Below are 25,062 nucleotides of genomic sequence, written 5' to 3' on the forward strand. Positions count from 1 at the left end.
CCTGCATCCTACTGGGTCACCATGGATCGCATACTGTCAAGATTGTGGAAAAAAGAAAGAAAAGTAAAAACCTGAACTTGTAATTGTTCATAAAAACCAGTCCCAGGGCCAGCGCTGTGGTGCAGCAGGTAAAGCCACCGCCTGCAGCGTCGGCATCCCATGTGGGCACAGGTTCCAGTCCCGGCTGCTCTACTTCCAATCCAGCTCTCTGCTGTGGCCTGGGAAAGCAGTGGACGATGGCCCAGGTCCTTGGGCCCCTGCACCCGTGTGGGAGACCCGGAAGAAGCTCCCGGCTCCTGGCTTTGGATCGGCACAGCTCTGACCATTGTGGCCAGAGTGAACCAGCGGATGGAAGACCTCTCTCTCTGTCTCTCTCTGCTTCTCCTTCTCTATATAACTCTTTCAAATAAATAAACAGATCTCTAAAAAATTTTTTGCTTCTTGATAATGCGCCTGGGAAAGCAGCAGAGGATGGTCCAAGTGCTTGGGCCCCAGCACCCACGTGGGAGACCGACCCAGTGGGAGTTCCTGGCCTGACTTTGGCCTGGCCCAGACCCAGCTGCTGCGGCCACGAGGGGGGTGAACCAGAGGACGGAAGAGCTCTTTCTGCCTCGCCCTCTCTCGGCTGCTCCGCCTCGTAAGTAAACACATTTTTAAAAAGATTTATTTGAAAGGTAGAGTTACAGAGAGAGAGAGAATGGGGGAGCGACAGAGAGAGAGGGAAAGTGAGAGACGTTTCATCCATCCACTGATCCACTCCCCAAATGTCCGCAATGGCCAGGGCTCGGCCAGACGGAATCCAGGCCCGGAGCTCCTTCAGGTCCCCCACGCAGGTGCAGGGCCGCCCTGCGCCGGCCTCCCAGGCGCACAGCAGGAAGCTGGCTGGGAAGTGGAGCAGCCGGGACTCTAACAGTGCCCACACGGGATGCGGGCGCTGCAGGCACAGTGCCAGCCCCAGAATCAATATTTAAAACTTCACAAATATTTGAGAGGTAGAGTTAGAGAGGGAGAGACAGAAGGTCCCTGCCACTCGCACGGGCGAATACTCCAGGTCTGGGTGCCAGGCACGACTTCCGGTGAGGGGGCCTGGCAGGCACCCTCGGCTGTCTGAGCGCGGGGTTAACAGGTGCACCTCCAGGCCCCGGGTCTTCACCCCCCGGGGCACCCTCGACGGGGACTACGGCCCGCGCCTTGCAATTTCCCGGAACTCAGTCCCTTCGGGAAGCGATGCCACTGCACAACAGGTGGGGACCAGGTGCTGAGACCCAGCACCGGCCGACAAGGCCAACTCTAGCGTGGACCACCTCTCCGCGGGCACACCTGCTACACCGAGGCGCCTGGGCCACCCCCGGCGGCCAAGCCGAGCCCTCTGCGCATGCTCACGCGGGCCCGGAAGGACGCCAACAGCGGCGTCCCCGTGACGTCACTGCCCGGCGACGGCAGGAAGGCGCTGCCGCGGGGCGGGAGCACGTGGGTGGCGGCGCGGCGGCCGGACGCATGGCGTGTTCCGTGGGGCTGGCGCTGTGCGGGCAGACGCTGGTGGTGCGGGGCGGCAGCCGGTTCCTGGCCGCGTCCACTGCGTGCAGGTGAGGGGGTCCCGGGGCGGCGGCCCCGGTGGCGGGCGCGCGCTGGGCCTGGCGACCGCGCTCGGGGTGACCCAGGGAGCCCGGTCACGCCCAGCCCGCGGGGCCGTCCGGGCCCGGGCCGTCCTGTCCGGCCAGCCGCCTCCGTGTCGGGCACGGACACTGCCGGGCGGCGGGCGTGGGGTCGGGACGCCCGCGCCCCGGAGCGTGCCCCCGGGCCCCGTGCCTCCGCGGGGCCTGCACAGCCTGGCGGGGTGGTCGCGGGCAGTGGCGTGGGGAGCCGCGGGAGTCACGCAGCCCCGCCGCGGTCAGCTGCGCCCCGGCGGCCGGCGCCGTGTCCGTGGTGGCGGCGTGGGGAGCCCTTGGTGGGGAAGGCGGTTTCCCGACGGAGCAGGGCTGGTTTGGTCCGTGTCGCGCGGGGCTGCGGGAGCCGAGGTTCTGCCCGCCTTTGTCCTGGGGACAGAATCGCAGCCTTGCAGGTGACGTGCGCAGAGTAGAGGGGTTCGGCGCCCCGAGTCCCCCCGGGCTTCTGCACCCGGCTTTGCTCCTCGCGCGCAGACAGCTGGGGCGGCGCCGGGAGAATCCGAGCGCCGCCTTTAAACCCCCCGTCCCTGTCTCTCTCCCTAGCGATGGCGACAGCGTCTTCACGTATGACTGCAGCACCGCGGAGAAGACCTCGCGCGAAAATAGAGGGTGAGCTGGGGGCCGGGGGGGGGCGCGTGGGCAGAGCGAGCTGCCCCGCGGGAGGCGCCGGGGTCCTGGCGTGCGCGGGCGCTGGGCGCGGGCAGGCGTGGGGACGGCGGTGGCGCGGGCACTGGGCGCTGGGCACGGACAGGCGTGGGGAGCGGCGATGGCGCGGGCACTGGGCGCAGGCAGGCGCTGGGCGCGGGCAGGCGTGGGGAGCGGCGGTGGCGCGGGCACTGGGCGCTGGGCACGGGCAGGCGTGGGGACGGCGGTGGCGCGGGCACTGGGCGCTGGGCGCGGGCAGGCGTGGGGACGGCGGTGGCGCGGGCACTGGGCGCTGGGCACGGGCAGGCGTGGGGACGGCGGTGGCGCGGGCGCTGGGCGCGGGCAGGCGTGGGGACGGCGGTGGCGCGGGCACTGGGCGCTGGGCACGGACAGGCGTGGGGAGCGGCGATGGCGCGGGCACTGGGCGCAGGCAGGCGTGGGGAGCGGGCAGGCGTGGGGACGGCGGGCACTGGGCCCTGGGCGCGGGCAGGCGTGGGGAGCGGCGGTGGCGCGGGCACTGGGCGCTGGGCGCGGGCAGGCGTGGGGAGCGGCAATGGCGCGGGCGCTGTGTGTGCCTGGCTGCCCGTGGGCCCTGCGGCGGCGCTGGGCTCCGGCTTGCTTCTAGTAGTGTCTGACACGACCCCCTCGCTGCCTGACTCCGAGGCCCAGGCTTTGCAGTGAGCGGATTTTGCTAGGAGATGGGAGATGGCACCTGCCGCCCCCCGCCCCGCGGCCGAGGTGAGGCCGGGAGTGGGCGCTGGGCCCTCCCGGAGGCCTGACTTCCCCTCTTTCCCAGGGAGGACGGACAGCCCGTGGGCGAGGGCAGTGACACGATCCTGGCGTCCACCTTCTCCACGTCCGGCAGCCATTTTGCGTTGACTGATGACAGTAAGCGTCTGGTTCTTTTCCGTACAAAACCGTGGCAATGTCTGAGTGTCAGGTATGAGACGCCAGCCCTGAGTAACTAAGACGTTTGCCCTCCCCGCACTTGCATGCCATAGCAGTAGCCACAGTCACCAGCGGCCACCAGGGGAGCTCGAGGGGGCGGGCCTGTTCTCTCCCTCGGTCGGGGTGAGGGGTTGGAGGGCCCACGGCAGGGGAGTCAGCCCGGGGGTGGGGGGTGGGGCAGAGCCGGCCCCGCAGCTGCCCTGGCCACGGGGCCCTCTGCTTTCCAGACAGGTGGCCCTCCAGCCTGGGATTCACGATGTGTGCCGGGAGGCGTTGGGGGTTTGGGTCAGCGAGATGTGGCTGCCGCGGCTGTGAGCTGGGTGGGTTTATTTCTGGGCTGGCACGCGGCGTCCACGTGTCTGAGTGGACAGCTCAGCATCGGAGCTCAGAGCAGGACGCCGCGGCCTCACTGTCCTGTCACCCAGCCAGCCCCGGAAACGCCCTCGGCCTTGCTCAGCCCCCGTCCGAGGCGTCCCCGTCACCGAATCTTCCGTCCGTGGGTCCACTCCCTGAATGCCCACAGCGGGCAGGCTGAGGTCAGGAGCCAGGAAGCCCGGGCCCCTGTGGGTGGCAGGGACCCAAGGGCTCGAGCTGCCGCCGGCTGCCTCCTGGGCCAGCATTAGCAGGAGGCTGGGACTTGATCCCCAAGACTGGCCTGGGGTGCGCGTGTCCCCAGGGCGGCTTCACGGTGGCGCCACAGTGCCCGGCCCAGCTTTGCCAGTGCTGCGCCCCGTGGGTGACGCCGGGGTGTGTGTGTCACCGGGCAGGCTAGCGTTGCTGTCGCCCTGAATCCTCTACAGACGTGCTCCGTCTCCGTAGCAGGGTGTTGTTTGGCATCACCGTGAACACACGTGCTGTGCGGTCGTGAACACGTGTGGTGCTTGGTTGTGCACGTGTGGTATGTGGTCACGAGCACACGTGCATGGTTGTGAACATGTGTGGTGTGGTTGTGAATATGCTTGTTGTGTGGTTGTGTGGTCATGAACACAAGTGCCTGGTTGTGAACACGTGAGGTGCGTGGCCGTGAGCACGTGTGGTCATGGTCTGCCCCAGCCCCCGGAAGCTGTGTGGTTTGCCTGTGGACGATGGCAGCGCCGCAGGTGTGACGCTGGAGTTAGTGAGGATCAGGAATGTCCGTTCTAGCTGGCTCTCAGCTGAGTCACGTGGAGCTGGTAGATGTCGTGTGTGTGTGTGTGTGTGTGTGTGTTTAAGGTTTATTTTATTTATCTGCAAGGCAGAGAGCCAGAGGGAGAGACCTCTACCGTCTGCTGGTTCAGTCCCTGAGTGACAGCAGTGGTCAGGGCTGGGCCAGGCTGAAGGCAGCCGCCAGGAGCTCCAGTCGGGTCTCCCCTGTGGGTGGCAGGGCCACCTGCTGTTTCCCCAGGCACTGTAGCAGGGGAGTGGATCAGGAGTGGGGTGGCTGGGACCCGAACCAGTGCTCTGGTGAGGGAGGCTGACGTTGCAGGCTGCGACTTAACCTGCCACACCACAGGGCCGGTCCATGTGGGGTTGGTTGGTTTATTTTTTTAATTCGAAAGGCAGAGAGCAGAGACACAGGGAGATCTTCAGATACCTGCAACACTGGGCTGAGCCCGGAACTCAAGCCCGCGCGGCCGGCGGGGACAGCAGGCCTTGACCTGGCAGGCTGTGCGCCCCCAGGAAGCCGCGGCGCTGGGTCTGGAGCCCGGCACCTGGGACGGGGTGAGGGCGGGGCCCGAGCAGTGTCCCGAGGACTAGGCCAGATGCTCGCCGCTGCTCCGTCTTGTTTTCCGAGAGGAGTACAAAGCCAGGGTCCAGATGGCGCTGCGAGCGAGGACCACCCTTCCTGCCCTCTTCTGGGGTCAGGTTAAGGAGAAGGCGCTGTAGCCGCTTTGCTGTTTCATGTAGTGTTTGTGCTGTCGGGATGAGACGGCTGCAGGCAGGAACCGCGGGCGCTCTGTGGGCAGTGGGAGTTCATTCACCAGGAGCCGGCTTTCACAGGCGCGCAGCTGATGGTGGTGCCCTGCTGCTCCCGCTGGCTGCTGGGGCCTCGCACCCCAGCCGGCGTGCTGCTGCCCAGGTGAGCCGCTGACACCAGAGGCTGTGCAGTAGTTTTGGGGGATGTACTATGCAGGGTGCGAGGACCCCTCCCACAGGGGCTCTGACAGTGACGGGCAGGACGTGGGGTGCAGGGTGCAAGGGCCCCTCCCACAGGGGCTCTGTGGGAGGCAGGGGGAGGATGTGGGGTGCAGGGTGCGAGGGCCCCTCCCCCAGGGGCTCTGACGGCGGCAGGGGCAGGACGCGGGGTGCAGGGTGTGAGGGCCCCTCCCCCAGGGGCTCTGCGGGAGGCAGGGGCAGGACATGGGGTGCAGGGTGCGAGGGCCGCTCCCTCAGGGGCTCTGTGGGAGCCAGGGGCAGGACTAGGGGTGCAGGGTGCGAGGGCCCCTCCCCCAGGGGCTCTGTGGGAGGCAGGGGCAGGACGCGGGGTGCAGGGTGCGAGGGCCGCTCCCCCAGGGGCTCTGTGGGAGCCAGGGGCAGGACGCGGGGTGCAGGGTGCGAGGGCCGCTCCCCCAGGGGCTCTGTGAGAGGCAGGGGCAGGACGCGGGGTGCAGGGTGCGAGGGCCCCTCCCCCAGGGGCTCTGTGGGAGGCAGGGGCAGGACGCGGGGTGCAGGGTGCGAGGGCCGCTCCCCCAGGGGCTCTGCGGGAGGCAGGGGCAGGACGCTGGGTGCAGGGTGCGAGGGCCGCTCCCCCAGGGGCTCTGCGGGAGGCAGGGGCAGGACGCGGGGTGCAGGGTGCGAGGGCCGCTCCCCCAGGGGCTCTGCGGGAGGCAGGGGCAGGACGCGGGGTGCAGGGTGCGAGGGCCCCTCCCCCAGGGGCTCTGCGGGAGGCAGGGGCAGGACGCGGGGTGCAGGGTGCGAGGGCCGCTCCCCCAGGGGCTCTGCGGGAGGCAGGGGCTCCCTAGCTGGCTGGTTGTCTGTTTCTCAGCGTTTGGGAAGGAGGCAGGGACGTGTCGCTGGAGGCGGGGGCGGGGGGAGGTGACAGGGCCTTTGGCCCATGAGGAAAGAGGCCGGTGCTGAGCTGACCGCTCGGCTGCCTCAGTGGGACCCCTGGGCCCGAGCACTCTCCTTGGCCTGCAGGTGGTGTCCCTGTGTCCTCTGTGTCCTCGTCTCTAATCATAAGCACAGTGAGGCGGGCTCAGGACCCGCCCGGCAGTGTGGGTGCTGCCTCTGAAGGCCCTGCTTGGGGCCGGCACTGTGGCCCAGCCGGGAAAGCCGCCGCTGCAGTGCCCGCAGGTGGGCGCCAGTTCTTGTCCCTGCCGTCCACATGGGAGATCCAGTGAAGCTCCTGGCTTCGGCCTGGCCCAGCACTGGCTGTCGGCAGGCACCTGGGGAGTGAACCGGCGATGGAAGATCAAGTGACCCCCACCCCCACCCCCCAACTGTACCCTTCAAATAAAGTCTTGTAAGGACGAGGCCCCACCCCGTCACAGCCGCAGCCTCGGGTGCTGGGGGGGCCTGGGGGCCACAGTTCAGCCTCCTGGGCCTTGCCGTCCCCGGCTGCTCAGCCTCTCGGTGGGTGAGCACGTGGTCTGAAGGGCTCTGAGGGGGATTCTTTGGCTCAGGCAGGGCCTGGGCAGGGGCCGGTGGTCGCAGCTGCTGGGCCGTACGCTGTGCTGTTGTAGCAGGAGGCGGTGGGGTGGACTGCCCCGGACCCTGCCCCCTCTGCCGCGGGTTGGCCAGAGAACCCAGCGGGCAGTGACCCTGGGGGCTTCTGGGGTTGGACTTCCAATAGGGTGTGGGGGGGAGGTGGGGGCGCCCTTGGGGTTTGGGGTGGAGGCGCTGGCTGAGTCACCCATGCCCACGTTGGGCACCAGGGCTCGGTGTCTGGCCCTGGCTCCCGGCTGCAGCTTCCTGCGGCTGCATCTTGGGGCAGCATGATGGCTCGGGTAATGGGTACCTAGCACCCGAGAGGCCTGGTGACTGCAGGCGTTAGGGGCGCGGGCCCGGGAGTGGGAGTGTTCTCCCTCTGACTCTGCCCATCAAAAGATGAAGAAGGGGGAGGGGAGGGCGGAGGTCAGGGCAGGCTGTGGACTGAGAGGAGTTAGAGCCTAGGGCAGTGTGGGTGAGTGGGGCCGCCTCCTCTGGAGCGGCAGTAATCTCTTTAAACAGATTCATTCGTCCATTAGCTGTTCACTTGGTTATTTGAAAGGCAGAGCGAGTGAGCACGCTCTCCGTCCGCGGTTCACTCTCCAGGTGGGTGCAGGAGCGGGGCTGGGCCAGTACCTCCATCCTGGTCTCCCGGCAGGGGGAGCAGGGCAGGGGGAGCAGGGCCCGGCTCTGGAGTCGCCGTCTGCCGTCTGCCGGGCCCGTGAGCAGGAGGCTGGGTTGGGTGACGAGTGGCGGCCTCACGTGGCGTGCCGCGGCACTGGCCCGGCCTTGGTTTTCTTCACTGCCGTGATGGATGGTGTTTTCTCTTTGCTTGTGTGCTGTCCAGAAGTGCTCGGGGCCGGTACACAGATGTGTCTCCCGTTTGTGCCCCACACGAGCTGCCGGGTGCACGGTGTGCGTGTGATTCCGTTAGAGCACGCTCGCTGCCTTCTGGGTGTCACCAAGCCCGCGGGGAAGCTGCTGCCGCGTGTACTTGGCTGAGGGAGGGGGCAGGGCAGCTCTGTGCTGCCGGCTCCTCGGGGGTGTGCGCTTTCCTTTGTTGATGGCGGGGGCTGACCCAGGCAATGGAGGAGTTTCCCCCGGTCCATCTACAGAAGCTTCACTGTGGCAGGCGGGAGGTGACCGAGGCTGGGGACCGCGTTTCCCGCAAACCTGGAAGGCCTGGGGTCGAGCTCCGGGCCGGGCCGTCTGGGTTTCTGTGCCCCTCTGCTGGCTACAGCCCTTTGCAGGCCCGTCCAGGTTCTCGCCCGGCTCTGGGACAGCTGTCCGCTTCCTCAGGGTCCACTTTGGTCTCCTGTGTTAACTCTTGGTCGTCCTCGTCCCGCATTCGAAGCCCTGCTGGCGTCTGCCCTGCGGCTCTGCAGGTGCGCGCACGTTCGTGGAAGTCGCCTCCCAGAGCAAGCTGCGTGCACATCCCCTGTTCCCAGCCGTCCCCTGTGGAAGTGATGCTGAACCCGCACCTCTTCTCGCCTCTCTACCTCTGGGACTTGGATGGAGAAGTGGACAAGACCGGCCTTTCTTCTGAGAGCCACTGCACGTGCCCCTCGGGTTCATGGGTTCACAGAACTCGCTGTGTGTTGCTACAGCACCCGGGGCAGGCCCGCTCTGTCAGGAAGTACCGGAGGTACTGGGGCAGGCCCGCTCCGTCAGGAAATACCGGAGGTACCGGGGCAGGCCCGCTCCGTCAGGAAGCACCGGGGCAGGCTGTGGGACACCACGGTGTCACTGTTCCTGCCTGAGCCAGGGGACGTGGTCAGGGGCTCTGGGACACCCATAGCGTCGCTGTTCCTGCCTGAGCCAGGGGACGTGGTCAGGGGCTGTGGGACACCCACAGCGTTGCTGTTCCTACCTGAGCCAGGGGATGTGGTCAGGCTGTGGTCGCTGAGAGCTGTGCCAGGGCGGCCTCCCCGTGGTGAGGGACGCAGATGCGTCAGCCGAGGGCAGCGGCACTGGGCAGTGTCCAGGAGGCTCCCGCTGTGGAACGGGTACCGCGGCCGCGCCCAGGGAGCTCGCCCCGCTGTGGCCTCCATCACACTGGCGGGGGCCCTGCAGAGGCAGAGTGGTACTGGGTGGGCCTGGCCCCTGCCCTGTCACTGCTGGCTGGGCGCTGGGGCTCTAGGTCCCTGGTCCTCCTGGACGTGACCTCGCGACAGGGCAGGCGAGCTGGCTGTGTCTGGGCAGGTTAATTCCCCAGCACGTGCAGCGTGTGTCCACACTCGGGAGTGAGCGCTGCCGTGTGTGGGGTGGCGGCAGCACGAGGCCCGGCTGGTGGCCCTGGGTACAGGCTCGCGCTCAGGTGTCTTGCAGGTGTCCGCTCTGTTGGCCTGGGCAGCGCGTGGCCGGGCAGTCAGGCACGGACATGACTTCCTGGGAGCCTGCTCACCCTCTTCCTCAGGGGAGCTTGCCGTGCCCTGGGCTCCCGGCAGCTCTGAGCGCTCCAGAAGGCTTGGGCTGTGATGACGGTGGATGCCAGGATTCTCTCGGCCCTCGGCAGTTTCCTGTGGCACTTAGACTTGTCACTTAGGCTGGTTGGGGCAGGGCACCCCACATGCCAGGCCTGTGGGGCGTGCAGACTTCAGTGTGGGTGTGATGGCGTGTGGCGCGTCCTCGGTGGGGGAGGAGAGTCCGCGTGGGGTTTTATAGTTGAGGGGCGCACGCTGGGGCCTCCTCAGACTCGGGTGGGCGGTGTTAGGCAGCTAGCAGCTTTCCCCTGGTGACGTGCTGTGACACGGCAACTGTGTAGGCAGCAGTTAGGTGCGGGGAGGGCAGATTGCAGATCTGATGCCCTGGGCTGCCACGTGACCACGCCCAGTGGCTGCAGCTGGGGGCGGCCCTGAGGCCCTGAAGGCCCTCCTCAGGGACTGGCCGGCCCAGCGTGGGCGGGGTGAGCTGCAGGTGCGTGGTGCAGTCCTGCTCCCTCTCCCGCCAAGCCTCTGGAGTTCCTGAGGCTCTCTTACTGACTTCGTTCCTTTAGAATTCTGTATTTGTGGCTGTTTTGGCGCTGGGCGTAGTGACCTCCGCTGTCTCTGATGGGGACAGGTTTCTGGTAGGCGGAGTGGATTCTGGGGACACAGGTCGGGAGGGGAAGGGGCTGGGTGAGGTGCTTTGTTAGGACAGTGAGAACTGCTTGGGCGGCAGGGTCAGGACCACCGAGCTGGCCGGCCTGGGGCTGGAGCAGCCTCGCTGGACGGGGTGGTGCGGTGTTCCCTGGGCCTGAGGGCCCCTCCCATTTTGGGGTACACGTGCCCATGTGTCCGATGGACCCTGTCCAGAAAATGCCCACCCTCATCATATCGGACGTGGCTTCTATACACTTGGAGTTTATCTGCCTTGATCCACTTGCCGGGGTGGGGGTCTACACTGCTGGAGGCTGTGCTTGAGTGGGGACCAGCCCTGGAGCTCCGACCAGTGGTCACTGCTGATGCTGCTGCCCGGAGTCCCGTCCAGTGGTGGCTCTGGTGCTGCTGCCCGGAGTCCCGTCCAGTGGTCGCTGCCGGTGCTGCCGCCCGGAGTCCCGTCCAGTGGTCACTGCCGGTGCTGCTGCCCGGAGTCCCGTCCAGTGATCACTGCCGGTGCTGCTGCCCGGAGTCCCGTCCAGTGGTCGCTGCCGGTGCTGCTGCCCGGAGTCCCGTCCAGTGGTCACTGCCGGTGCTGCTGCCCGGAGTCCCGTCCAGTGGTCGCTGCCGGTGCTGCTTCTCTCAGACTTGGCCTGGGAGGGATTTGAGGCACAGCCCAGGTGGCACTCGAGGTGACAAGGATTCCTCCGGGGGGGGGGGGGGTTGGGAGGACCGAGGCCAGAGGACGTCTGGAGCCGTGCAGCCCCGAGCCCGTGGGTGGTGCTGCCCTGGGCTTGAGCATTTGCGAACGAGCCCGCAGGCCTGCAGTGACAGCTCCCAGCGAGGGCTGAGCATCTGCAGCCCAGGCAGCCCCTCCAGGCACGGCCGCCCGCAGGTGCGGGGGTGGCTTCCTTCTGGACACCTGAGTTTGGGGCCCTGGGGCTGGAGCAGGTGTGGGCTCCTGCAGCACCCCGTGCTCTGGGGGGCCTGACCAGGGCGGCTGGAATCGGGGTCAGGGCAGTGCCAGCTCTGTCGTCAGGGCTTCAGGCTCAGCCTTGGGAGTGCTTGTGGACGCGCCCCTCCGTGGGGGCTCTGGGCTGTGAACCCCCGACTCTGGAGGGAAGAGAAGTGCCGAGAGCTGAGGCTGCAGAGGCCGAGGGCCGGGCATCGGTGGAGTGAGTGCCCCGACTGCCTGCGGCACCCTAGTGGGCAATGGGCCAGCTGTCCTCTGCCTGGGGCCTGATTCCTCAGATCCGGGGGTCAGCCCCGGGACAGATTTTGCCTGAGAGTCTGGGAGCTGCTGGGAGGCGTGAGACGGGGCCGGTGAGGCTTGCAGGTGCCTGCCGGGGCTCCTCTGGGCCTGGTGGGCTCTCCTGGGCTGGACTTCATCTTGGAAGCCGAGGCCACCACTCCTGGATACTGTGGCCGCGTTTGTCACAGCTGTGTGATTAGCTGGTGGGGACAGGGCCGCTGGCCCAGCTGAGGCCGTTTGCTTGAATGATGGCGTACTCTGGGAACTTCGACTTCTCTCAGCCCAGAGCCCAAGAGTCTTGTCAGGTCTTCTCCGTACCTGGCTCCTGTGGCCTCGCCAAGTGGAAGAGGAGGAGACGGCCGGCTGGGGACACAGCCTGGAGGCCCGTTCCTTTCTTCTGTCCTTTTGGTCCTGTGCCCATGAGAAGCCCAGGAGCCCCGTTGGGTTCTGCCAAGTCTTAGTTCCTGTTCTGAGCTGGCACCTGGTACCCAGCTGTGGGAGGCAGGGGCCCCACGGCCACCTGCTGGGGGTGGCAGCTGCCACACCCTTGGTGACAGAGCGGGGACAGCTGCTCTGTGGGGAGGCGAGTGTAGCTGTGTGCACCTGTGTGACACCTTCCCTTAGGCAGAGGCCGTGTCACCCCTACCTGGGAGAGATCCCCACAGAACTCAAGTGGGGAGCGATGGTCAAACCCTGACCCCTGGTTAGGGAGAGGGAGAGGGAGTGGACGGGAGCTTTGTTTCTTGTTGAGCCAGCTGGCAGACGTGAGAACTTTGTGATTGGGAACTGAGGATCGAATTCACGCGTGTGTTCCGCCTCACGGAGACTCGGTGGTGCCCTGACACTGTAGCCAGCTGAGGTCAGAGCTTCGTACCCCGCCCCACAGTCACCCACCCCGTGTCACCACCTGGTTCCTCCCGTTACGGGCAGAAGGAAGGTTTGCTCAGCCGTTGGCGTTGTTTTGGTTCTTGGCGTGGCTGTGCTGGCGTGGCCCCATGCTCCGTGGCTGGAGGAGGGGGCACACGTAGACCAGTGGGGTCCAGGGGCTCCCGGCTACGCGGTCACATCCTGGTGAACCCACTGCATTGGAATGTGCCTTATTTCATCCACCTGCCGGTGTGCATCCTCGGGCCTGCCTGCAATGAGCCCGGGACCCTCACTCAGCCTGCAGCCGGTGCAAGCCGGCAGCTTCGGCTGTTTCGTGGTAAAGCGTCGGTTCACGCACTGCTGACGGCCACGGGGCCTTCTCTCGGCCTGACGGATGCTCAGAGGCTGAGGCCTCGTTGTTTGCAGATGGGTCTGGAGGGGACCCTTGCTGCCTCCTGGCCGCTCACTGGGGGTCTCTGGCCTGCAGGAGCGTGGTGAGGAGGTGCACAGCCTTGACCTTCACGGCCTCCGAGGAGAGGGTCCTGGTGGCCGACAAGTCGGGCGATGTCTACTCCTTCTCCGTGTCGGAGCCTCACGCGTGCGGCCAGCTTCAGCTCGGGCACCTGTCCATGCTGTTAGACGTGGTACGTGGGAGTTACCTCTGCTGTCCGTGCTCAGGAGCGGCAGTGGGCGGGTCGGCCGTTCTACACGCGAGGGGTGGCCCCAGGTAGGGGTGATGAGGTGGAGGGAGCCGGGACGAGCAGGAGCCCTGAGCTCATCCTCTGCTCCAGGACCATCACCCCCACTCCCCCGCCCAAGCAGGTCACCCACAGACACCCGAGGCCCGCAGTCCCCGGTGGTGGAGCCACGGTGAACCCAGCAGGGGCCGTGGGGGAGGCGGCTGGGGTGGGTCAGCTGGCGGGGGGAGCTGAGTCCAGGATGCCCGAAGAGGGCAAGGCATCCAGTGGGGACCCCCGGCCTCAGGAGCATGGAGCTGGGGGATGGGGGCTGGGACACGGGGACCACCCCGGGACAGAGGGAGTCCAGCACCAGACTCAGGAGGGCAGGAGCCCGCGCCGGCCGTCCCTGGGTCCTCGTCCTCCCTGCTGGGGAGACGGGTGCTGTCGGAGACCAGCGAGCGGCTTCCCTCTCTGCCCCGCTGTGCCGCAGGCCGTGAGTCCTGATGACCGATTTGTGCTCACCGCAGACCGGGACGAGAAGATCCGGGTGAGCTGGGCTGCAGCACCTCACAGCATCCAGTCCTTCTGCCTGGGCCACACCGAGTGAGTGCCTGCCCCCTGGCAGAGCCGTGCCCCAGCCCACACCCACGCCGAGTCCTCCTGGGGTACCCCTGCCCCACCCCCACACTATGTCCTCCTGGGGTCCCTCTGCCCCGCCCCCACGCCGAGTCCTCCTGGGGTCCCTCTGCCCCCCCACAGGCCGAGTCCTCCTGGGGTACCTCTGTCTGCGCCCCCACGCCGAGTCCTCCCATGGGTACCCCTGCCCCACCCCCACACTGTCCTCCTGGGGTACCCTGCCCCACCCCCACACTGTGTCCTCCTGGGGTCCCTCTGCCCCACCCCCACACCAAGCCCTCCTGGGGTACCCTGCCTGCATCCCCACACTGTGTCCTCCCACGGGTCCCTCTGCCCCACCCCCACACTGTGACCTCCTGCGGTCCCTCTGCCCACGCCCCACACTGTGTCCTCCTGGGGTACCCTGCCCCACCCCCACACTGTGTCCTCCTGGGGTCCCTCTGCCCCGCCTCACGCCGAGTCCTCCTGGGGTACCTCTGCCCGCGTCCCCACGCGGTACCTCTGCCCGCGTACTCTCACTAGCCTGGGGATGAGTGCTTGTTCTTGGAAAACCGTCTCCACGTGGGTGCCTGGGGCTGAGCCAGCGGTGTCCATGGTGTCCATGGGGAGCACCCCGTGGTGTTGAGCAGTCCGGGGCAGGCGTGCCTTCCCATGGGTCTGTTGCTCCTGGCCGGCGAGCGCTCGGAGGTCTGGGAGGCTTTGTGGACCGTCCGTCAGCCCTTCTGGGGGAGGTGCTGATGCGTGGCACACAGCAGAGTGCTTTGTTTGGTCAGCTAGGTGCTGGGAGAGGCTGATGGCTGCGGATCGGCCGGGGCGTGGTCCCGGGGTCCGTCACCTGGGGGCTGTGTCTGTCTTGGTCTGCATGAGTACACTCTGCGGCCTGTGGCTGAGCGGTGTGTGACAGACACCCCGACATCTGAGCAGTGGAAGTCGGGGAGCGACTTCGATTCCAAGACTGCTCTGTGTTCTTGATGGGGCGGATACGGAGACTGGCCTCGAGGGAGGTGTGGTACCCAGCCTGTCCATCGTGAGGGCTCGTTCTCGGGTCTCCCCAGTTCCCTAGGGACCCAGCCGTGGCTTCTCGTGCCTGGATCCCTCGGCCGTCTCCCCCTGCTCAGCCCGGCTTCGGCTTCAGGGCCTTTGCGCGTGCTACCCCCGGCCAGCGCCCACCGCTCGCTGCCTCAGCTCTGTGCGACTTCGCCCAAGTCTGGGGCAATGCGGAGGTAGCACCGAGGCTCCTCATTGGCTTCTCGTCACTTAGGGTGCAGGGGCTGCAGGTTTAAAGCGTGCCCGTGGCTGGCCTTGAGGCTCCCACTGTCTGCTGGGTGGTGCTGCCCTCAGCCCGTCATGGACACGCGTGTCCGGTGACCCCGTGACCCCTGGCGTCCTGGGGGTTTTGTTGCTATGCTCTCCAACACAGAAAGTGGCTCAGTCAGGGCTGGGGACCAGGGGACCTCATGTCGCCACCCATGATTGCTTGAGGGGACCTCATGTGGCCATCCACGGTTGCTTGAGGTCTGTGCCTTCGGGCTAGGACAGCAGGGAGACTCGTCACCCCTGCAGGTGGCAGACCCGGGCGAGCTTTGTGGAGAGCCAGGCCTCAGGGTCGCTCTTGCCAGCTGAGCCGGGCGTGGCTGGCGGGGTTGGGCTGGTGGGGACAGGTTGCCAGCCACACAGGACTGGGACACTGGGGCAACGCTGTCCTCGAGGGATTGCGGTCCGACTCAGCAGTGTGGACCCTTGACCCTTGACCCCTGCCCCCTGTCCCCGTGCAGGAGTCTCGGGGAGAGGTGGGGAGCGTGTTGGGGTGTCGCTGAGCTCCGCAGCTGGGCAGGGGCAGACTCGGGTCTTCGGGGCAGGTGTGCCGGCCCTGTGCTTCCTCCCGAGCTGCCCAGAGGCCATCACCTGGTTACCCTGGGCTTGGGGAGCAGGGCCTGTGCTGCCTGGAGGCCATCACCTGGTTACCCTGGGCCCCGGGAGCGGGGCCTGTGCTGTCCAGAGGCCGTCACCTGGTTACCCTGGGCCCCGGGAGCAGGGCCTGTCCTTCTTGGAGGAGTGGGCGGGTCCCCGAGTGGCAGGCATGTGCGTGTCCTGTTACACGGCTGACCCTCTGCCCCCATCCTGCTGCAGGTTTGTGAGTCGCATCTTTGTGGTTCCCGGGCACCCTGAGCTGCTGCTGTCGTCCTCTGGGGTGAGTCACCGCGCCCCTCCCAGCAGGGGGAGAGCAGCCTCCGCCCCGTGTCTGCGTCTCAGATGCACGTGCACTCGTGTGTGGTGTGTGTGTGTGCACGCACACATGTATGTGGTGTGCACTCACGTGTGTGATGTGTACGCGTCCACGTGTGTGTCGGCTGTGTGCAGTGTACAGGATGCACGTGTTCTGAGGCTGCCATGTCTTCAGGGTGTTGGGTCCCAGGTCGGAGCACATGACAGGGAGGCCCCGGTGTTGGCTACAGAGCTCAGCTTCCTGGCCGTGCCGTGGCCGAGGGTGGAGCGCCCCCTGGCGGCTCGGGACCTGGCCACGGTGTGTGCTCCGCAGACTCCCGCGTGCGGTGCCAGTCTCCCTCTGCCCTGCCCCCGCTCTTGGTCTTCCTGCTGCTGTTGTGTCCTGGGACGGCCACCCCTGGCGTGGTCCAGTGAAGGCCGTACGTCCCTGGCATCCTGCAGGCTGGAGCATGGCCGAGTCTGTCCCACACTGTGTTCCGCGTGGTTTCCCCTCTGGGTCTCCTGCTCCTCCTGCCCCTCCTCTTCAGAGCGGGCCTGCTGTCGTGCAAGCAGAGGGCACGATTAAGAGTTCTCTGCGTTCCGCCCCTCGTCAGCCCTGCCTCCGGGCCCCCGGGCCCCGCTGCTCTCTGCGGCCAGCCCATTTGTCCCTCTGCCCTGTGAGGTCTGCTCTCTCTGTCCTGTCCTCACCGGGCATCTGCTGGAGGCTCCTGGCTTCCTGCCCCGGTGGAGAGGTTTGGGAGCGAGCAGAGGCCTGTCGGCGTGGTTGTCTCTGCGTTTATCCACCAGATCCCCAATGGTGCAGGTGCATGTGTGCACGTGTGTGACGTGTAGCGTGATGTGCGTCTGCACGTGTGTAGCGTGATGTGCATCTGTGTGTTGTGATGTGGGTGCACATGCGACGTATATCGTGACGTGCGTGTCTGTACATGTGTGACATGTATCCTGTGACACGTATCATGTGCATCTGCATATGTGTGATGTGTGTATCATGTGCGTGTCTGCACGTGTGTAGCGTGATGTGCTTGTCTGCACGTGTGTAGCGTGATGTGCATCTGTGTGTAGTGTGATGTGCGTGTCTGCACGTGTGTAGCGTGGTGTGCATCTGTGTGTAGCGTGATATACATGTCTGCACGTGTGTAACGTGATGTGCATCTGTGTGTAGTGTGATGTATGTGTCTGCACACGTGTATCGTGATGTGCATCTGTGTGTGTTGTGATGTGGGTGCACATACGACGTGTATCATGACGTGCGTGTCTACATGTGTTACATGTGTATCCTGTGATGTGTATCATGCTGTGCATCTGCATATGTGTAACGTGTGTATCGTGATGTGGGGTGCACATGTGACATCGTGACGGGCATGTCTGTACATGTGTGGCATGTGTATCTGTGTGACATGTGTACCGTGATGTGGGTGTACATGTGACTATATCATGACGTGAGTGTACACGTTTGACGCGTGTCCTGTGTGACATGTGTATTGTGATGTGTGTCTGTGCCTGTGTGTGCTCACAGGCAGCCCCCAGAGGACGCTGCCTCCCGGGAGCAGGCTGGGATGACTCCCGTCCATCTTCCCGTCATTTGAAGATGGTCACAAGTAACGCCGTGGCCCGGTGGCTTCAGAGCCCGGTGGTATTGGCTCTGTGTCGGTGACGAGCCCGCGTGGGCATGGGGTCCGCCCTGGCCTTGTGCCTGGCTGGTTCACCGTCCCCCTGACCGTGCAGCTCTGATTGGCCCGAGCTCTGGCTGTCACTGGGGGAGCGGGCCCCGAGCACAGCCGGCCGTCCTGCTTCTGGGCCGGGACCCCTCCAGGCCCGTGTGCTGACGCGGTCTCTGTGCGCAGGACTCCACCCTGCGGCTGTGGGAGTACAGGAGTGGCCGCCAGCTACACTGCTGCCACCTGGCCGGTCTGCAGGAGCCCGCGGAGCCGGGGAGCCACCAGGTAGTGCGCTTGGCTCGGGGCCGCCTCTCCTGGCACTGTGGGGGAGGGGTCTGCTGTCCACGCCAGTCAAGTGCCAGCTTGGGAGACTGCACGTCACCTTCTGTAGGCACCAGTAGTGTGTGTGGGAAGCTGCTGCGCTTATACAGCTCAGAATTGGGGGGAGCCAGCAAATAGGGTCGTGGCTGGGGACGCCCCCGGCTCTGTGGGAGGCAGCTCGTCCTGTGCTTGAGTCCCTTCCACCCGCGTGGGAGACCAGCTCCGCTGTGGTGGGCATTTGGGTGGTGGACCAGAGTGCCCTCATCTCTCTCTGCCTTTCAGATCAATAAAAGTTTTGGGAAGTCGTGATGCTAGGCAGAGAGCAACACCGTGGGTTTGCCAGCCCGGGCAGGGCCAGGGCGGGGCCCACCCAGTGTCTCCGCCGTGGTGAGGCCTCGTGGCACCGTGGTTCATGCGCTGGCTCAGGACTTGGTCTCCTGCTGGACCCTAGAAGTCAGCTATTTTTTTTTTTAATGTTTATTTATTTTGAAGACAGGCTCCCATCTGCTGGTTTATACCCTAAATGCTAGCGACAGGCGGAGTTGGGCCAGGATGAAGCCAAGGTCTCCCATGCGGGTGGCAGGGGCCCAAGCCCCGGAGCCATCGCCGCTGCCTCCCAGGGTGCGCGTCGGCAGGAAGCTGGGTTGGAAGTGGAGTAGCCGGGACTCGCACCCGGGCTCTCGGTACGGGACGCAGGCGTCCCAGGCAGCGAGACAGCTGGGTGCACATGCCTGCTCCTTGGCCGGCTCTTTGACCAGAGCCTCCGTCTCTGTTGGAGTTATTTGAGGCACAAGGAGTCGACGGTACCTTTCCTTCCCACGCTGATTTCTGCAATGTTCTCACAGTGTCTCCTTCTCCTTGTTGTGTGGGCACAGTTCTGCTCTGGGGGTGGGCAGGTGGGCTCAGTCCGGTCCCCGCAGGTGACATACAGGAAGTGACCCTGGGGGTGGGCAGGTGGGCTCAGCCCGGATCCCCGCAGGTGACATACAGGAAATGACCCTGGGGGTGGGCAGGTGGGCTCAGCCTGGTCCCCGCAGGTGACATACAGGAAGTGACCCTGGGGGTGGGCAGGGGGGCTCAGCCTGGTCCCCGCAGGTGACATACAGGAAATGACCCTGGGGGTGGGCAGGTGGGCTCAGCCCGGATCCCCGCAGGTGACATACAGGAAATGACCCTGGGGGTGGGCAGGTGGGCTCAGCCCGGATCCCCGCAGGTGACATACAGGAAGTGACCCTGGGGGTGGGCAGGTGGGCTCAGCCCGGATCCCCGCAGGTGACATACAGGAAGTGACCCTGGGGGTGGGCAGGTGGGCTCAGCCCGGATCCCCGCAGGTGACATACAGGAAGTGACCCTGGGGGTGGGCAGGTGGGCTCAGCCCGGGTCCCCGCAGGTGACATACAGGAAGTGACCCTGGGGGTGGGCAGGTGGGCTCAGCCCGGTCCCCGCAGGTGACATACAGGAAGTGACCCTGGGGGTGGGCAGGTGGGCTCAGCCCGGTCCCCGCAGGTGACATACAGGAAGTGACCCTGGGGGTGGGCAGGTGGGCTCAGCCCGGTCCCCGCAGGTGACATACAGGAAGTGACCCTGGGGGTGGGCAGGTGGGCTCAGCCCGGATCCCCGCAGGTGACATACAGGAAGTGACCCTGGGGGTGGGCAGGTGGGCTCAGCCCGGGTCCCCGCAGGTGACATACAGGAAATGACCCTGGGGGTGGGCAGGTGGGCTCAGCCCGGATCCCCGCAGGTGACATACAGGAAGTGACCCTGGGGGTGGGCAGGTGGGCTCAGCCCGGGTCCCCGCAGGTGACATACAGGAAGTGACCCTGGGGGTGGGCAGGTGGGCTCAGCCCGGTCCCCGCAGGTGACATACAGGAAGTGACCCTGGGGGTGGGCAGGTGGGCTCAGCCCGGTCCCCACAGGTGACATACAGGAAGTGACCCTGGGGGTGGGCAGGTGGGCTCAGCCCGGATCCCCGCAGGTGACATACAGGAAGTGGCCCTGGGGGTGGGCAGGTGGGCTCAGCCCGGGCCCCACAGGTGACCTGCAGTAACTGGCTGTCATCCTGGCAGAGGCTTGCCGCGTCCAGGATCGCGTTCTGGGCCCAGGAGGACTGCGTGGCGCTCCTGTGTGACTGGTGAGTGGTGAGGTGCTGCTCCCTGGGCCCTGGGGAGAGGGTGCGGCGTGTCTCCTGGCAGTGGGGTGAGGGCTCTGAGCTGCTGCTCTCAGTGTTGTAGCTGCGGCCTAACTGTAGGTCATGTGGGCTTCCGCTGGTACCCCCGTGTAGCAGTCCCCTGTGGGCCCCTGCTGGTCTCCTGTGCACTGCAGAGCTCCCCCGTGGGTCCCCGCTGGTCTCCCGTGGAGTGCAGGGCTCCCCTGTGGGCCCTGCTGGTCTCCCGTGGAGTGCAGGGCTCCCCCGTGGGCCCCCGCTGGTCTCCTGTGCACTGCAGGGCTCCCCCGTGGGCCCCCGCTGGTCTCCTGTGCACTGCAGGGCTCCCCCGTGGGCCCCCGCTGGTCTCCTGTGCACTGCAGGGCTCCCCCGTGGGCCCCGCTGGTCTCCTGTGCACTGCAGAGCTCCCCCGTGGGCCCCGCTGGTCTCCCGTGGAGTGCAGGGCTCCCCTGTGGGCCCTGCTGGTCTCCCGTGGAGTGCAGGGCTCCCCCGTGGGCCCCCGCTGGTCTCCTGTGCACTGCAGGGCTCCCCCGTGGGCCCCCGCTGGTCTCCTGTGCACTGCAGGGCTCCCCCGTGGGCCCCGCTGGTCTCCTGTGCACTGCAGGGCTCCCCCGTGGGCCCCCGCTGGTCTCCCGTGGACTGTAGGGTTCCCCCGTGGGCCCCGCTGCTCTCCCGTGCACTGCAGGGCTCCCCCGTGGATCCTGCTGGTCTCCCGTGGACTGTAGGGTTCCCCCGTGGGCCCCTGCTGGTCTCCTGTGCACTGCAGGGCTCCCCCATGGGCCCCGCTGGTCTCCCATGGAGTGCAGGGCTCCCCTGTGGGCCCTGCTGGTCTCCCGTGGAGTGCAGGGCTCCCCCGTGGGCCTCCACTAGTCTCCCCATGCAGAGCTCCCCCTGTGGTTGATGGTGGCTGTCACCCCTGTTCGTCCCACCCCTGTCTAGGCTGTGACAGCGCCCCTGAGGCTGGGATGCAGCTGAGGTGGTGTGGGGTGGAGTGCGTTCAGCTGATCCTGAGCCGGCACAGCTCCCCTCGTGCTGGGGACGGCCGGGGCGTGGTCTCAGTTTGATGGGGAAGCGAGGATCCAGTTAAGACTGGAAAAGCTGGCCAGGTGGTGCCGAGCCCGGAGCCTTCTGCCTGCTGCCCCGCAGGAAGGGCCCTCTGAGCCCGCTGTCCTTGTCCTGTACCGGTCACCATTGCCAGGTGGCGCAGCACGTCACCCCTGCACTCGGGGTTTAACAAACGCGTGTCGGGTCAGGGCCCTCCCCCTGTGCTCTGTCCTCACTGTCCTCCCCCCATGGACAGCGTCCCTGTGGTCTACATCTTCCAGCTGGACGCCGCCACCCGGCAGCTGGTGTTCAGACAGCCAGTGACCTTCCAGCACCGCGTGTGGGACATCGCGTTCGAGGAGGCCCAGGGGCTCTGGGTCCTCCAGGACTGTCCCGAGGCCCCGCTCGTGCTCTGTAGGCCCGTGGGCGGCCAGTGGCAGGTGAGACGTGGGCCCTGGCTGGCGGCCCGTCCCCAGGCGCTCACATGGTGCTTGGGGCACAGAGGGCTCTCGCCACCTTGCTCCTGGGACTCCCCAGCCCTGGGTCTTAGGCGAGAGGTCAGTGCTGTGGCCTGGGGGTGTCTTTCACAGGTGCAGCCTTGTGCCCGGGGCGGTCGTGGGCGCTGGGGCCTCCCGGGGTGGGCGCCATGGTGCGCCCTAGCCCTGCTGCCCATCACTCCTGCTTGCTGTGCGTCCCCGGGTGCTGGGAGCGGAGTCGGGTGCAGTGTGGGGAGCTCTTTGGAGACCTGCATCCCTCTTACCCGAACCGCTCTGCCTGTGCTTTGGGAACACCCTGAGACATTTTGGGTACTTCGGTCAGCACCGTGCCCCGGGGAGCTGCCGGGCCTGCGGGCTCCTGGGGTGGTAGAGGAGCCGCCTCAGGACAGGATTCCCGGGATGGGGCTCCCCGGACACCACGAGCTCCCCTGGTGGCGCTGTTTGGTCCCACCTCCTGCTGACGCTGATGCAGGCGTCCGTCGTCCGCAGGCTGTCCCTGAGAGCGCCTCGGTGGAGAGACTGTCCCGTTGTCTTCGTGCGAACTGGGCCATGTTGGAAGGTGAGAACCACACAGGGCAAGGGGCCTGCTGTGGAAGGGGACGGGGCTGTGTGCCGATGGTCGCACGCTGACGCTCCAAACCACGCAGTCTCTGACCAGGAGCCCACGGGCAGCTCCGTCCAGGGCTCGCAGGCTGTCACCCCACGTCCACCGCTTCCTTCTCCCTGCCAGGGTGGGGGGATTCAGCCCCTTGAGCGGTAGACTGAGGGCCTGGCTTCCTCCGGGTTCCTTGCCTCGTGGGCCTCTCCCTGTCGGCCCAGCTCTTCACCAACATGGGCGCCGCCCAGGTCTCCCTGCTGTGTCTGGTAGAAGCAGGTACCCCTCCCCTCTCCTCTTCCCCTCTACTCTCAGTCCCAGCCTCCCTGCTGTGTTCTGGTAGAAGCAGGTACCCCTCCCCCCTCCTCTCCCCTCCTCTTCCCCTCTACTCTCAGTCCCAGCCTCCCTGCCGAGTTCTGGTAGAAGCTGGTACCCCTCTCCCCTCCTCTTCCCCCTCCCTCCCCCCTACACTGCAGTCCTGACTCCCTGCTGTGTCTGACAGAAGCAGGTGCCCCTCCCCTCCCCTCCCCTCCCCTCTCCTCCCCTCCCCCCTACTCTGTGGTCCCGACTCCCTGCTGTGTTCTGGTAGAAGCAGGTACCCCTCCCCTCCCCTCCCCCCACTCTGCAGTCCCGACTCCCTGCTATGTTCTGGTAGAAGCAGGTGCCCCTCCCCTCTCCCTTTCCCCTCTCCCCTCCCCCCTACTCTGCAGTCCCGACTCCCTGCTGTGTCTGGCAGAAGCAGGTGCCTGGGTGCGGCCAGGGTGTAGGCTCTGGAGGGGCGTCCTGGGGGCCGGCTCAGGAGCCCCGCGGGAACGCACCTGCTTGCCGGTTCCCACCTGCCCGCCTCCTTGTTCGCTGCCAGGCTCCGCGGGTGCCGACAGTGCCTTCCGCGGCCTCTACAAGGCCACCTTCGACAACCTGACGCCATACCTGAAGAAGAAGGAAGAGAGGCTGCAGCAGCGCCGCAGGAGCCCCCCGCCCGGGCCCCAGGGGCCGGCCAAGAAGGGCAGGGTGGGCCCGGCGGCCCTGGGCTGCTGACCTTTGGCTTGGCGGTGGCGCTCACAGCTTCGCGGCACTGGAACCTGTTCACCTGTTCCTCCCCGCCCTGGCGGCTGATGGAAAAGCTGTGGTGACAGGCTGGGGCCAGCCACCAGCAGAGGACAGACTTGGACAGACGCGGCGCTGAGCTGGGCCTGCGCCCCCTGGCCGAAGGGAGCCGTGCACTGCGTTCTCCTGGTTGAGGACAGTGTGGGGGAGTGGCGAGCGCCGCTCCTCGCTCATCTTCACGTTGAGGGGGCACTGACGGTGGCGGCACGGTGGTGGCTGGCTTCTCCTGTGCCCGTGGTGTCGCTCAGCCTGGGTCCTGCGGGCCGGGCTGCCTGTCACACACTTCCACGTCCTCTGCTTGGAGTCGGGGGACCTGCGGCAGCCCTGGGGCTGCTGAAGCTCAGAACTGTTCGGGGCTCAGGCCCCCATCCCTGCAGCCCCCAGGGCAGTGCCCCCCCAGGACCCCGCCTCCCAGGGCGACGCCTGCGGCCAGGTGCATGGCTGTCGCGGGTTCTGGGCCTCTGTGGAGAGGAGCCCTGGCAGCCTCAGGGGGCGTGTAGTGGCATGTGGCCTTGGCCTCGAGACGGAGCGGAGCACCTTGGCGGGTGTGCTGCCTGGGATTCGTCCCCGGTCTCAAACGTGCAGCAGCCACGTGTCCTGGGGACACCTTTGGTGCGGAGTCTCACCCGGGACAAAACCCTCTGCTTGAGTGTTTTCGGAAGTGCCTTGTTCTTTCCCAGCACCGCCTGTCCTGGGGCAGCCACAGCCCCCTGCACGAGGACCCGGGGCGCCTGGCTCGGGGCGGGCTCTCCACCTGCTGGCTAAGACGCCTGTCTCCCATGTCAGAGAGCCTGGGTTCGCGCCCCGGCCCCGGCCCCATTCGTTCCTGCCGAGGCCTGGGTGCTGGCCGTCCACACAGGAGGTCTGGATTGAGCTCCCAGCTCTGCGGTTTGCCCAGACCCAGCCTTGGCCATTGCAGGCATCTGGGGAGTGAGCCAGCGAGGGGGAGCTCGTCCTGTTTCTGTCCCTGCTTTTTGAATAAAAACCCACTGTGAAATTCGGGGCTGTAGGAGGACTTCCGGGTTGGTCTTGCTGGGGGACTGTGACCTGCCCAGTGCGCAGCCCTGTTGGGCGTGCGAGCTGGGATGATTTTTCATTTTGAAAAAGGTAAAGCTGGCCAGTGCTGTGGCTCACTAGGCTAATCCTCCGCCTGTGGCGCTGGCACCCCAGGTTCTAGTCCCGGTCAGGGTGCCGGATTCTGTCCCGGTTGCCCTTCTTCCAGGCCAGCTCTCTGCTGTGGCCCGGGAGGGCAGTGGCGGATGGCCCAGGTGCTTGGGCCCTGCACCCCATGGGAGACCAGGAGAAGCACCTGGCTCCTGGCTTCGGATTGGCGCAGTGCTGGCCATGGCAGCCATTTGGGGGGTGAACCAACAGAAGGAAGGCCTCTCTGTCTCTCACTGTCCACTCTGCCTGTCAAAAAATTAAAAAATGAAAAAGGTAAAGCTTCCACCTGTGACGCCGGCATCCCATGTGGGTGCTGTCCACGTCCCAGCTGCTCTACCTCCAATCTGGCTCCCTGCTGAGGCCTGGGATAGAGGTGGAAGATGGGCTTGGGCCCCTGCACCCAGGCGGGAGACCTGGCTGTCGCACCCGTGTGGGGAGGGAGCCAGGGGATGGAAGGTGTTTCTCTGTATGAACCTGACTTTCAAGCAAGAGAATAAAATCTTTTTTGAAAATGATGGAAGCAAATCAGAAGAGAAGTAATGTGACGGGTGGCAGTCAGGAGCAATCCCGGCCCCGTGTCCACGAGTGGACCTTTCCCCGGGCGACCATGCCTGCTGGCTGCTCGCTGACCCGTCCTGGGGCTGCTGGGAGCCGCAGCCGCAGAGACCCAGGCTCCCGCAGAGCCTGTCTGCCGCACGCCCAGGGAAAGCTTGTCGGCCGATGGCTTGAGATCCCTTTTAAATATGTCTTAAAAATGAGCTGTTGGGGGCCGGTGCTGCGGCGCAGCAGGTGAAGCCCCGGCCTGCGGCACTGGCGCAGTTGTGTTCCGCTTGTGATCCAGCTCTGCTGTGGCCTGGGAAGGCAGTGGAGGATGGCCCAAGTGCTTG

At 66.2% G+C, this 25,062-nt stretch overlaps 1 protein-coding gene across 1 annotated transcript; it reads left to right on the top strand.

The window, feature by feature from the left end:
• Positions 1-1,473: 1,473 nt before the first annotated feature.
• Positions 1,474-24,008, top strand: WDR4 (WD repeat domain 4). Its single transcript, XM_062204754.1, has 11 exons — positions 1,474-1,586; positions 2,211-2,276; positions 3,109-3,252; positions 12,571-12,727; positions 13,254-13,366; positions 15,530-15,590; positions 17,470-17,568; positions 19,671-19,735; positions 21,069-21,252; positions 21,799-21,868; positions 22,767-24,008. The coding sequence occupies exons 1-11, from the start codon at positions 1,498-1,500 to the stop codon at positions 22,940-22,942; spliced, it is 1,224 nt and encodes a 407-aa protein (XP_062060738.1). The 5' UTR covers positions 1,474-1,497; the 3' UTR covers positions 22,943-24,008.
• The last annotated feature ends 1,054 nt before the right edge of the window (positions 24,009-25,062 follow it).

The sequence above is a fragment of the Lepus europaeus genome, chromosome 2 (assembly GCF_033115175.1).
Source record: "Lepus europaeus isolate LE1 chromosome 2, mLepTim1.pri, whole genome shotgun sequence".
NCBI classification, from domain to species: domain Eukaryota; kingdom Metazoa; phylum Chordata; class Mammalia; order Lagomorpha; family Leporidae; genus Lepus; species Lepus europaeus.

Coding starts and splice junctions, on each gene's coding strand:
- WDR4 (XM_062204754.1), top strand. CDS start 1,498: ATGGCGTGTTCCGTGGGGCTGGCGCTGTGCGGGCAGACGCTGGTGGTG. Junction 1,587..2,210: donor GCCGCGTCCACTGCGTGCAG/GTGAGGGGGTCC, acceptor CTCTCTCCCTAG/CGATGGCGACAGCGTCTTCA. Junction 15,591..17,469: donor TGCTGCTGTCGTCCTCTGGG/GTGAGTCACCGC, acceptor CTCTGTGCGCAG/GACTCCACCCTGCGGCTGTG.